Source organism: Pseudomyrmex gracilis, unplaced genomic scaffold, assembly GCF_002006095.1.
Source record: "Pseudomyrmex gracilis isolate BER0280 unplaced genomic scaffold, ASM200609v1 scaffold_75, whole genome shotgun sequence".
NCBI classification, from domain to species: Eukaryota; Metazoa; Arthropoda; class Insecta; order Hymenoptera; family Formicidae; genus Pseudomyrmex; species Pseudomyrmex gracilis.
This window is the reverse complement of record NW_018020659.1, coordinates 620605-634461: the sequence shown is the minus strand read 5'-3', so window position 1 is coordinate 634461 and position 13857 is coordinate 620605. Positions and strand designations below refer to the sequence as shown.

Genomic DNA, 13857 nt, shown 5'->3' with positions numbered 1-13857 from the left:
GAAGATCAGAGGAACGTTTCGATCTTTATTTTTTAGATCATCATCAGCCAGAGTTTTTTGAATTAAAAATTCAAAAATTTAAAAATTGACTCACTTGTAAAAATTTACAAGTGAACTTGTCATAGGTGTATACATATATGTGTATACACGTACAAGTTCCGCTCAACATCCTGTGAACGGCTCGTATTGGCCTTATATACCTTAGTTGAAATTTTCACGAGCCTTAAAATATTATTTATTATACCCTAGTTATATAATTATTTTTTAAATTACCACACGGTCAGTGACACTTGTCTGGTCGATGGGAATTTATAACAACGGGAAAGTTTTAGTTTTTTAAAATTAGTTTTTTATTAATTTTCTATTTTTAAAGAAGGAAAATAAAACAAACAACTGCTGGAAATTTATATCTTTACGCATAAACCCAGAAGTAAGATATATTTGCAAGTAATTATACAATACGCTCGTCATTCCGTAACAAATCATCCGCGCCATGAACACACGTCACGGAGCCACGCGTAATTGTATACAAAATCGCTATATTTAAATTATTTGCGGTACAAATATACAAAATATTTACAAGATACATTAATATAATTGACTCCCCATCCGAAACAAATTTGCTACGTATTTTGCAAAAGTATTTTACAATAGTTTTACAAAAAAACTATATATATATATAGACACGACGCTCGAGAGCGTCTGCGATAAAATTCTTCATTTACATTCATCTGTAAATTCGGTAACAACATCACTGTATACTTAAATAACAAATTCAAAAATGCGACACTTATAAAAACAAACAGTTATATATAAAATTTAGAATTGATATTACAAACATGAAGAAGGTTTGTGCGTGGAAAACTCGCGCAAAAAATGCGTTAAAGATGGTTTTAACATTTTTGATTGATAACATTGATAACATTTTTTCTCTAATAAAATTAACACAGATTATGCGATCGTTGTAAATCTAATTTTTTCTAGTTTACGCATGTTTTTTTTTAGAATCTCGTCGTGAAAAAATGAACTCGGAAATACTTTCATAAAATCTCGCGCCGAGAGGGAGGAAACTTTCGAATTTTCTGCATCTAATTAGAAAAGTTTTTTTTTTTTTTTTGACCATGCGAAGCGCAAAATTTTCTACGTTGTCAACACATGCTATATCACAAGAGAATGAATGCGGATAAAAAAGTCTTTTACAACTTTTTTATCAACGTGCTCTATTTTTTATGTTTCATATGAACTCGGTGACGAAGATCTTCTTGAAATCCGGCGCCGATCCGCCTATGTCGTGTTTGCATATGTCGCCGTTATCCAGATAACTCACGTCCGAATTTTTCAAAATGCTCTTCAGGCTCTCCATCGAGAAGTTAGGCAGTTTCCTATCGACGATCAGTTTGTCCAGATCGTTCATCGAGTAACCAGGTCCGATTCTTTTGGTCTTAAGATGATAGGAATGTATAATGGGCTTCGTGTCAGACGGCAGCTTTGTGCCGCTAACGTAATTCTTGATCTCTTCTCGATCCTCCGTACCGTTCTCTATGATACGCGGCGTGAAAGATCGCATGTTGACCTTTACCTCGCTGACTCGCTTCGAGGGCAGCAACTCCACCTGTAAAACAGGACGCGTTCTCACGATGCGGAATTACGTAAGCCGCGAACGCGCGCGGCTCCTTTATCGCCGCGCGAAAAGGCCGATGAAACGATCCGTCAGCGATGGGCATTTTTTTTTTTTTTTTTTTTTTTTTTTTTTCTACATCGACGATGCATTTTCTCGCATCGTGAAAGTGCCTCGCTTCGTATTATCTTCTCGCATTTAAACGCTATAGAATCGATGTGCCAGTTTATCTCTTGACTTGTTATCGAGATTTATTTTATTATCCGTCATTCTACGGAAAGTAAGCGAAAAGATAAAAATCAAACAAATATTGGATTGAATTGCAAATACAACAAAAAAACAAAAAAAAAAAAAATACAAAAAATACAAAATGCTGCAAAACCCAATTAATTTAACACCAATTTTCTTTCTCTCACTCTTCTTTAAAATTTGACAAATTTTAAAATGACAAACAAATGAGATGAAAAAATTTACGGTAAATAAACTTTAATAAAAAAAAAAAATCAGCTTGTAAAATTTAATAAAAAAAAAGTTACCTTCGTTCCTTTGCGTTGAAAATATTCAAAATCGTCATTGGCGACCGTGGTGACGGAGCAACAGCTTCTGCTTCTGCTCCTGCAGGAACTCATAGTGTCGAAGTCGCCGTTATCCAGGTCGCAACTCTCGTCATCGGAGCTATCATATCCATCACCTTGGCTATCTTGCCTCTGATGAAGGTTTTGATGAAGGCTCTGCTGCAGAGTCTCTCTCACCGAGTGATTGTCTTTTTTCAAGTTATAGGTTCTTGCATCGAACATCGGTCGATGATATCTGGAACAACAAAATATCATATATACTTATATATTTAAAATAAATTTGATAAAAAATATTAGGTCTATCGGAAAGTTCTGTCCGTTTTTGGAATAAAACAAAATACAAATTTTTCTAAATTTTTCAAAAATAGGATATACAAATTTTCCCTCACGCTGGTAAGAAATCATTAATAACAATGGCAATTATATTATTTAATAAAGTTTATTGACGATAAGAAAAATTTGTATTTTGTTTTATTTCAAAAACGGACAGAACTTTCCGGTAGACCTAATAATTAAATAAAAATATATAACGTCTATTAATTTGCGTTGTGTTTAATATTGTTAAATCTACATTTTTAATGACGATATATATTTGATAACAAATATTAATTTGTCTGATTTATTGAAACTAATGAAAAAAAAGATCGTTCGTGACAGATGTAGGTCATCTCGCGTGTATGATGCGCGAAACTCGCATTTTGTGATTAATTTAATAAGAAAAACGCGCGTCTCTCTCACTTTCCAGTTGCACACTCGCGGCGTGCATCGTGACGGCGTTTTAATGGCACGATGGTGAAAAGTGAAGGTACGCTAAAAGGTAGTGTGAGAGAACAAATCGGCGAATCGACCGAGTAAGCGGCGGCTTATACCTGGCGTGGTCGAAGCTCTGATTTCTTCGCAGGACATTTCTGGGATAGAACGGCTGCTCCTGCAGACCGTTCTCCAAACCGACAATCAGATTCTCGAGACCGAGCACGCTTCTGGCGTGTCGTCTGATTGGTTCCTCGCGAATCTCGTCCAGACTCTTGGCCTGAAATTTTCTATGATTTGATGCGGGATCGTCCAGCTGCACCAGATTCTCCATGTTCTGGCCGAAGACGTCGGTGCTGCCGATCTTTCGGCGATTGCCGACGAGCAGGTTCTCGTGCGGATTCTCGTTCGGTCGTGGCCGTCTGCTGTGCTGCTGCTGTTGCTGCTGCTGCTGCTGCTGTTGCTGTTGCTGCTCTACCGAGTTCTTTCTCGGCGGTTCGGGAATCCTGTCTTGCTGACGCGGTTCAAACGTCGAACTCGTAAAGGACGACAATTCCGCAGGCAGTGACGTGTAGTTGCCGTCGTCGGTTGCGTTCATCGGTTGCGTTCTGCTGCCGGGATAGTGTTGCTGGATTCCCATAGTGATCGTACCGTTCTTCGCTGCAAACACGAGAACAATGATTGTGCAAATAGAAATTTATATATCGTCACAAAAAATCCCATAATCGTAACGCGCAAATAAATACTTATGATTTCTTAGAACGTTCGTCGATTAACGATCTTCTAATTAACGTCGACGCGATCTTACAATAATCTATGCGCGATTTGTGAAAGCGTCGCTTTCGGAAATATCAAAACGGTTGTTTGACTTGTCACGTTACAACAACGTCGAGCAGTGGAAAACGATGACGGAGTTGATGCGATTACAAGTGCAACAGACGATTTCGCTTTTCGGAACTTTCTAACGTCGAAAGGCGAACGTATTTAACGAAGCCGCGTGAAACATTGCAATTAAACAATATGGAACTGAAACGGAGAGAGAGAGAGAGAGAGAGAGAGAGAGAGAACTTATCGGCCGATCGTAACATTCTCGCGTCGTTAAATCTCATCGACATCCGCTCTCGCGCTCGCGCCCCGCTCACCTCTGCTCTGATGGCTGTGCAACCGTCCGTAGAGGCTTCCGTTGGTCAGGGGGAACTTCAGTCCGTGGTTCAGGTTCAACTGCAATTTATACTCGGTGTCCTGCTCGAAGTGACGAAATTTGCCGTCTATGCCGCCTGAAAAAGAGAAATCCCCAAAATATTTTATTTGCATCAAAACACTTAGGTTTCCGCAAAAACATACAACACTTTGCTTAATTAAGATGAAACACGTCAGCTTGATGAATTATTCAAAATACTATTTCTTCTTAAAAGTCGCTGTTTCTTCGCAAAGTCGAAACTTTCTCTTTCAGTTTTTTTTAAGCTCGAAGAAAACACCGAATTATTTATTTGTTAAGAGAAAGTTTATTTTTTAAATAATTTATTAATAAAAATTCCTGCCAAGCTTCGAACATCAAATTATTATATATGTATATGATAATAGAAGATTTATTTTTCGATAAGATTATTTATTCGGATTGAATTGAAAAAACGCGCCGTCGAGAAAACGCGCGTCGAGAAAACTCGAAATCGCTTTAAGTAAGTCCAATAGAGAAACTTTTCCAGCGGTTGTGATGAGGAGGGAAACACGCGAAACGAACTGTGCAAATACAACTGTGCGAATATATTGCGAAGCGAAAACACGGCGGCCGAGCGAATCGCTCGAACGCGCGTCGTTGTAACGAGAAAAATTGCCGGTTGTCGCGAGCGGTTTTATATTGCCGGGCAGAAATCACGATTACCGCGCGATAGGCGTCTTGTACTTTCCCACGCGCGCGATACGGCGGACAGGTCAGTGTGTGTTGTTCGCTCGACGAAAGAATGGAAATCACGTAGCGTCCCGTTTCTTCGTCGGTTATGAAACGACGAAATAGTTCCTCCTCGGCCCTCCCCGTTTCGTAAAGAGAGACCGTACGAGAAAACCGTACCGTGCGACAATCTCCTCGCGCGATCCTGCTTCGTGTACACCTTGGCGACGTATCGGCAGAACATCTTGTCGAAGAGAGCCAAGAAGATCGGGAGCAGAGTGTCCTTCACCAGGGGCAGCCACGTCGCAAGGTTTTGAGAAGTGCAGAAATTCCTCAGCAGACTCGGTCTGATGGAGATGATCTGGAAAGAATTGCGAAATCTGATTAATTTGTGCGTATCTGTGCGTATCGCCGCCTCGAGAAAGAATTCTTTTAAAAAAAAAAAAAAAAAACTTACGTAGACAAGCGTTTATTAATTTTATAGCGTAATACATCATAATATATGGAATGTAATATAAACGTGTAATATTGTATCATATGAACCATGCAGATAATCGATTACGTTTAATAATGCTCGTTGCTCGAATGTTACAATCGTTAATTCAACGTGGCCGTTGCTTGTGCGATGGAAGACCGTATGGAAAAAAACGGGGTTTCGCTCCCTCCGCGGCGTGTTGCTTTAAAATTGCAACATAATGCAGCCTTAATATTCTCTCTGAGACGGCGCGACGAGGTTTTCCCTTGCGTTAAATAAATTTCACCACAAATTCATGTCAAGAAGATTCTTTATTCAGAAATTGGGTCCAGCTTTCGCTGAGCGCGCGCGCGCGCGCGCACGTCGAACGTTTCGGATCGGCTCAATTACACACACGCGGCTAATTGTTCGCTTGATGCGTGTGCTCGTCGTGCACGCGTCGGCACGTACGAAGAGAAACAAAATCGTGCCTCCCGGTTATAGGAAGATGCGCGCAGTCTGAAGAAAAATGCGGGCGGTCCTCGCTTTTACGAGAGTAGAGAGAAAAAAAACTTTCGATTTTTCGAACGTCAAGGATTTGCGCGAGAATTCGCGCGGTGAAAACTCAGCGTCGCGCTTTCAAAAGTACGCGCGATATGTGTGTAAAATGCGATACGCGGGCGAGTGCAAAATTTTATGCGCGCTGCGCACGCACCGTTCGCGCCGCGTGTAAAAACTGTAACGCGATCGAGCAATCGTCGTTCCGTTTGTCTATACTGAATACTTCCACACCGAAAAAATTATATTCTTGTAAGTAGAAGATTTTATATTTAAAAAATCTTCTTAAAGATTTTAGATGATATTCTTCTGAAATTAAGAATATATTCTTAATTTAAGAATATAGTCTTTTTCGATAGTGAGATATATATGTTTTTCTACAGAGGCTTTTTATATTCTAATCAGTATATATTCTTATCAATATTACTATTTAGAGGATTTTCCTCTTAAAATAAGAAACTCTTCTTGGCGCCTATTTTAGTATAAAATATACTTAAAGTAAGTGGGATATCTCCTCAAAACAAGAATACAATTTTTTTTGGTGTAGAAACGGTAATCCGCATATGTGAGAAAAATTCGCAGTTTTATATGTATGTGTTAAACAAGATTTGATTTTAATAAAAATGTGTGTGTGTAAATACGCGTATGGTGTGTGAAGTTGTCATTCTATAAATTTGTTTCAAAAAATAGCACGCAAACTAATTTAACATTTGCAAAAACAATTTAATACACACTGAATTATCGAATGCTAGAAAGTTTTGTATTTTTTATTGTTTACGTAAATAAAATCAGTGTTACGTAAATAATCACAGTGTGTTCTGTAATTCTGTCGAATTACAGAAATATGAAGTTTTGGAGAATAGATATTTACGATAGATATCGAGCGCGCGATATATTGTATAGGTATATACGTTCTCGTATACGTAGAATTGGAAAGCGTTTCGTTTTCAAGGTGATTTATTCGTGCAAATATAAATTTTCGCGCGCCTTTACGTATATATACCATTTCAAGCGAACCTCTTAATCGCGACAGGATAATTAAATTATCGTTAATTAACGCTCGGCAAGGCCTTCCTTTCAGTCGGCGCGGCGATGCCTTTTGCCTTGCGTTGTTATTCGCAAACGATATAACGCGCAAGTGCGCCGTACGGGTTACGTGAGTAACGGCCTGTCTGGTCCGAGATATGAGAAATCGAAACTTAAGTTGTACTTTAATTAGAGAATAGAGCGGCTTTAATACTCGCGGCCACGCGCGCGCGCGCGCGAGTGTAAGTGCACGTAACGTGCACGCGCAACACCCTCGTTTTTCTCCCTCTCTTTTGTCTTTTTCTCTCTCGAACGTATATATATCTTGCTCCGATTGGCGCGATAGTTGCAACTGCACCGACTATAAATTTTCTCTCATATTTCACTTCTTTTGACTTATTCCTTTCACTTCTCCGTTATTGCATATGTGTGATATCTCAAAATTTTGTTCTCGCGCTTAATTGTGTTCCATAATTCTTATTATACAATATGTTACACTTTTTTTTGCTGAAATTCTGGAAATATAAAAGTAGAAGAAAATAAACGTTTTTGTTTTTTTTATTTTTTTATGATCCACTACCGATTTATGAATCACGGCTCATAAAGTTCGTTTCAATTTGGATTTTTCTTCCGGAGCTTGTTCATTGGATTCGATTGTTGTTTTTTATTTATTTATATGTTGCATAATCCAATTTTAGAGCAACTTTACTCACTTTAATTTTTCTTTTACGGTTTCATTCTTATTTAAGAATTATTATTATTTATCCACTTATTTTTCTACTTCTATTATTTATCAACTTATTTTTCTTCTTTGTGTTAGATTTGATATTTTCTGAGACGAAAGACACGAAAACGTCAAATATTTGATAAATTTCTAGTAAAAATAACACATTAAAAAAAAGATCTTGCGTTTATAAACTCTTATTATATATTTTAATTCCGCTATTGTTTATTTTATATTGTGTTTTGAAAAAAAGTCAGAGTTAATTCACATTCCTTTGAATCATAATTTTGTTCTTACGAATACAATACGCTTCGATTGCTATACGGAATGAGAAACGGGAGTGTCTTGTGCGTGTCTTTCTCTGCTTCCGCGTGCGTTCCCTCAATCTTTTTGCGACTTGTGTACTACGACTTTGTGTCTTACCGATCCGTGAATTTCTCCGCTTCCAATTTCAGTCGCGCAAACTCACATCGGCGTTCCTCACATCGGCGTTTTTTTACTTTAATTGCTACTGGAAAACGTGTGCGTAACACGCCCATATCGTCGGCCACGCTCGTTTATTTAGAAGCGCGATCGATATCGAGATTTAGACCGATCGGAGATAACAATATTGCCTAATAACACACAAGAAAACACATTGGCTCGAAATTTCTTAACAATTTCACGAATTTCGAGATAATTACATCAAATTCTCATGTTAAATTCATTTTGACTTCAAAAGAATCAGCAAAAAGAAATACAGAAAACTTATCGATCTTAATCGATTTTAACAGAAATCGTTCGTCGGAGAAGTTTTTTTTTTATCAAATCTAAAATTAAAATCTATACTAGTTAAGTTATATGTTGTTGGACACGAAAAGAGAGAAAATATAACGGTCGATCGTTACGGATCGTTTGCGCGCGCGTAAGCGGGCGAACGGTGCGTTTTATTTCGACGAACGGTGCACCGATAATTAATTTTTCAAGGAGTTATTACACCGAAAAAATTATATTCTCGTAAGTAGAAGATTTTATACTTAAAAAATCTCCTTAAAGATTTTAGATGATATTCTTCTGAAATGAAGAATATATTCTTTATTTTTAAGAATATATTCTTAATTTAAGAATATAGTCTTTTTCGATAGTGAGATATATATATGTTTTTCTATAGAGGCTTTTTATATTCTAATCAGTATATATTCTTATCAATATTACTATTTAGAGGATTTTTCTCTTAAAATAAGAAACTCTTCTTGGCGCCTATTTTAGCATAAAATATACTTAAAGTAAGTGGGATATCCTCAAAACAAGAATACAATTTTTTCGGTGTACGCGCGAGAAAAAAAAATCGCTCTACGCGAGCGGCAATTGTCTATTATTTCTTAACCATCTAGGTGTACTTTGTCGATCGTAGAAATGATGATTCATATATAATCACGCACTCTGATACTCATGGAACGAACATATTAGCAGCGACGTGCGAATAACATACGCGCCGGATGTTTCACGTCGCGTTTCACGATCGTGTCGCATCGCGACGATTGAAGTGGACGCAACAGGATGATTCTTCATTGACATTCGTTCCGCAATTCTCTTGCGCGCGCGAAATCGCGATACGCCCATCTGGACGATAAAACCTAATTGGTCACGCGTTGTAAATAAACTAGTAAACGTACGTCGTATAGCGTCACGTACGCGTTTAATAGCTGCGATCATTTAATAATTAATGAAAAAAGTCACGGTATGTCACGGTAGTTAATCGTCGAAGGACGAACTTTTTGCGGAACGCACGTTTCGGCTGAATTGTAATAGCGACGAATTTTTATTTAACTCGGCTTCGCCCGATTAAGGTCACCGTCCGAAATTAAGACCGCGCTTTCGAATCTCGCCTGTGTGCACGTCGAGATCCTTTTTTTTTTTTTCCATTCTTTCTTGGTGTGTCGTGGCTTCCCTTTTTGTTTCACGAGCGAGCACTTTCTCGAGGAAAGGAATTTATGAGCAAAGGGTCAGCGTCTCGTTTCCGGACGGACGACTCGAACGAGTTTGCACCTCTAGTTTGCGCTCGTTCGCACGAAAATTCTCTCGACTGTGATGTAATTGTACTGATGCAATTGCTTGCTCGACGGCCGATGATCGATATCGAACAAACGCGTCGAATCTGCGAAATGCATGCGGAACTTTCGAGGGCGTGACTAAAATTGCATCGCGATTCATCTTTTCACGACAATTAAAAAAAATATAAATCATCAGGCCGTTGATTTTGACATGTATATCAGAGAAAGAGAAAAGTTTGTTTTTTCTGGATTTAACAAATTTTTTTGTGTTGAATCTAAACAAATTATTTTATTGATGTAATCCAAACAAATTGAGTTTTTGAACCAAACGTTCTAATTATTGATTTTATACGTTTGATTTGAATAAAATAATATAGTGTGAAAGAGCCAATAGACGAGGTTGAATAAAAGATGGTCGTATATCAAGCAGTATCTCTTTAGTAAATAGCTGAAATGTTTCGATTCTTGTTTTAAATCTTCTTCTCGTGTGGTAACACGATTAACATTGATGTTTTAATCCATCGTCTTAAATTGACTGATGTACAATTGGTGTCAATCGCGTTGCCACTGAAGAAGATCCAAAACAGGAGGATCGAAACGTTTTTTTATCTAATAAATAAAGAGATGCTGCTTTATACACAAACACATTGTATTCAACTTTGTATTGGTCCTTGAACTATATTATCGACAATTTTATGAAGAATTAATTTTACGTTATTTTAAATAAAATAATTTATTTGACAATATTGCTTTTATGATTATTATATAAAAAAATACACATTTTTATCGTTATAATTATTATATAAAAAAATATATATAAATTATATAATAATTATATAATAATTATATAATAATTATATAATATATTATATATTATATATAATTATATAATAATTATATAAAATTTATAATTATTATATAAAAAAATACACATTTTTATCCTTATACCGTCACGGACCCAGTTTTTGATCAGTTTGTTAAAAAAATATTATAGTAAGGTTTTGGTCATCAAAATTAGTCCGAAAGGAGGTGTATAGATGTCGGAATAATTATTATACCAAAATTGTGTTTTGGACTAATTTTTATGATCAAAACCTTACTATAATACTTTTTTAACAACCGATTAAACATTGGATACTGATCAAAAACTGGGTTCATTAGGATATTTAATATCTTTGCCTAAGCTTCTTTCGAAGTGTATCCTAGGTTTTATCCTAAGATTAATTTCTAGTAAAAAATCATTTCAACTAGGTCTTCGAAAACCTGGAAACTCCCGAAGACCTCCCCTCCGTTTGACAAGCAACGTTTTGCCCCATTCAGCTACTGACTCTTACCAAAAGTTAATGCTAAACTAATATTTCAATGTAAAGCGGGAGACGATGTTTGTTTGTGCTACAATTGTAACAAATTCTAAAACTGACCAATCGTGATTTGAAGATCAAAGAATTGTCAAATTATCACAATGCAATTGTATGCAATTTAGTTAAAAAAAGTACCGTGCGCGATATTATTAGGTTATTAAATATAAAATAATATTAAATAAAATATTAAATAATATTACGTAAAATATTATTAAATAAAATATTATTTGGTTGAAACAAATTATTTTTTGAATAATTAATAATCGTAATGTTTTCATCAAATAATATGAAAATTTTCAACAAAAGATTATGTAAAAAATTATGTTGTTTGAATACAACAAATAGGAAAATATATTTAAAAAATAGGATTATTAAATTTTAAAGAAACCGTCCTCTCTCTGTAAGAGATTTACGATAAATAAAAAATTTATGTATAATTTTTATAGTTAATTATTAGAGTACGTGTTACTTTTTTCGTGTCTTATTATTTACTTTTTGTTCACAGATATCACGCCTGACTAACAAGAAATTCTCTATCCTAATGGAAATTTAAAAAAATGTTAATGACCGACGCCGGCGTCAAAAAAAAAAAAAAAAAAAAGAACTGGCGTAATATTCTCTGGTTTTTGCCGCGTCGAGAAGCATAACCGAGGGCGTGCCATAAATTGGATCGGTCACTTTTAACTATATAACATTGTCACGGTTGGCTTGGCGCACGTAATTTCGAGAATATTGCGAAACAATCTCTCACGATCGAGACGCTACGTACAAAAATTAAGTGTTTTAATATGTTTTGAAAAAAAACAAAAAAACTTTCAACTTCTCCAAAACAAAAAAAAAACGTTCGCGGAGGGTCTAACCACAATCGAGGACCGTTTAAACGCCGCATTTGTTTTCTTTTCAGAGACCAACTCGATAAATCTTAACCACGAGCCGACCATTACCGTCGCCGGGGTTCGTTAAAAGATTTCGAGTCGAAAGTAATAATTAAACCAATCGCATAGAAAAAAAAAATGCATTAATTCTGATAGCAAATAAACTGAACTTAACGATTTTACATAAATTAGATCGGTTTCACAATATTCCGGACCTTCGACGTGAGTCGTAACAAGATTATGCTAATGATCGGAGCAATTTTCCCGTAAACACGTTTCCCGGATTGCCGTAATAGCAATTAGCTTAAGAAAAAAATAAGCATAAGAAAAATAAGTAGATATATAATTTGCTCGTTATATTTATAAATAAGCGTTTCCGTTGCTTTTTTAATTCTTGATAAATTTACAATGTTTCTTTTTTAACAACAACATCGCAAATTTTATAACTTTCAATTATAAATGATAATTTGAAAATTGCAAATTACGTAAGTAAAAACTTATTCGATAAAGAGATGAGGAACAAGGTTTTCTCTCTCGAGATAGACGATGTGGTTGTCAAGTTATCAAGACATTTAACAATTATAATAGTGTGTACGCGCAAACATCGCGCGTCACGTTTAATAACGTGCAAGTCATTTTTTTAGTCTGTTTAATTCATCACCGAGAGTCAATCAGCGCGGAAACCGGTCTTACGCTGCGATAGCAACATTGAAAATCCCAAGAAATGACAAAACAATAATAACAAATTGCGAAAAACAAGTAGATAACTATTTATAACATAATAAAAGACGAGAGAAAAATAAAATAAAAATACTAAAAATACAAATAATAGATAAATTTACTTATTAAATATTTATTATATGTTACTATTAAATATTAAATATTAAATGCATTGGCTGTTATTTAATTTCACGTCCACCTTCACCCAGGATCTTAGGCTCATTGGTTTTCACGTTGATTTAAATATTAAATATTAAATATATATGTTACTATTAAATATTTATTATATGTTAAATAATTTACCAGAATAGGTAGATGCTCGAAAACGTAGCAGACAAAGAGGATGCTGTAAGCGGTAGATCTGCCGCTGGCCTCATCCACCTGTATCTTCTTCTTCCTCAAGCACGCTCTGCTATTGGTCGAACCGCTGGTGCACGATCCGCTCGAGGGATCCCAATGATGCGGGTGACACTCGAACGCTCCCGACGAATTCTTTGAGCTCGCTTCGGACAAATCGGAGACCGACTTGAGCAGCTCGGAGGTCGGTGGACGGCAGAGATTTCTGAAAAGCGCGACCAGCAAGCCGAGGAAGGACGTGATCGCCAGCAAACATCTCAGAGAATTGACGAAGATGCCGTACTTGTGCGAGATCTCTTGGGCCAGAAAGACGCAGACTTCCGGCTCGAAGTTGAGCACGCCGGTTATGCCGATGCAGGCGCTAATGACGCTCAAACTGACCAAGTGATACTTGAGATGATTCTTCGTGAGATTCACGGCGTCGTCGCGACTGCTGATGGCCGCGAACACCGCGATCGACGTGAGCGTAAGCTCCTGCAGGACGCTCGACGAGTTCAACACCCAGACCAGCGTCGAGCATAACTCTGGCGACAGGAAGCACGTGCTGTTTAAACACTCGCGAGCTCAGAAAGTTTTGTGACGCGAATTGACGTAATCATAGTCGGGCGCCGGGCCAATCTCTATTCCGTTGAATTAATTTGCATTAATTTGGTTGTCGGATATTTGTGGCGCCTCCGCGAATTCCAAAGAGGAGAATGATCTCCGTCGAATTATATAGCACGTGATCGAATTAGTAAACTGAATTTACTAAAGTAAAACGATGTTATTGTGTATATATATATATATATGTATATATACAGGGTGTTTCAGAACTATGGGATCAAACTTCTAGGGGTTATTCAGTGCAACAGTAGAAAACATTTGAGTATAGGGACCCATGTCCGGAAAAGTGTCACTACCGCACTACGGCCCTAAGAC

At 36.7% G+C, this 13857-nt stretch overlaps 1 protein-coding gene across 2 annotated transcripts in view; it reads right to left on the bottom strand.

Moving 5' to 3' along the window:
• Nucleotides 1-231: 231 nt before the first annotated feature.
• Nucleotides 232-13857, bottom strand: part of LOC109854930 — a 31698-nt gene continuing 18072 nt past the window's right edge. Inside the window, exons 3-8 of one of the 2 annotated variants that reach the window (XM_020428570.1) lie at nucleotides 12886-13463; nucleotides 5012-5192; nucleotides 4086-4220; nucleotides 3063-3603; nucleotides 2155-2428; nucleotides 232-1612 (exon numbers count right to left, since the gene is read on the bottom strand). In XM_020428570.1, the coding sequence (XP_020284159.1) occupies nucleotides 1235-1612; nucleotides 2155-2428; nucleotides 3063-3603; nucleotides 4086-4220; nucleotides 5012-5192; nucleotides 12886-13463 (2087 nt within the window). In that variant the 3' untranslated portion in view covers nucleotides 232-1234. Of the gene's footprint in view, nucleotides 1613-1740; nucleotides 1890-2154; nucleotides 2429-3062; nucleotides 3604-4085; nucleotides 4221-5011; nucleotides 5193-12885; nucleotides 13464-13857 lie in introns of those variants that run through there. The other variant, XM_020428571.1, reaches the window with a different exon arrangement.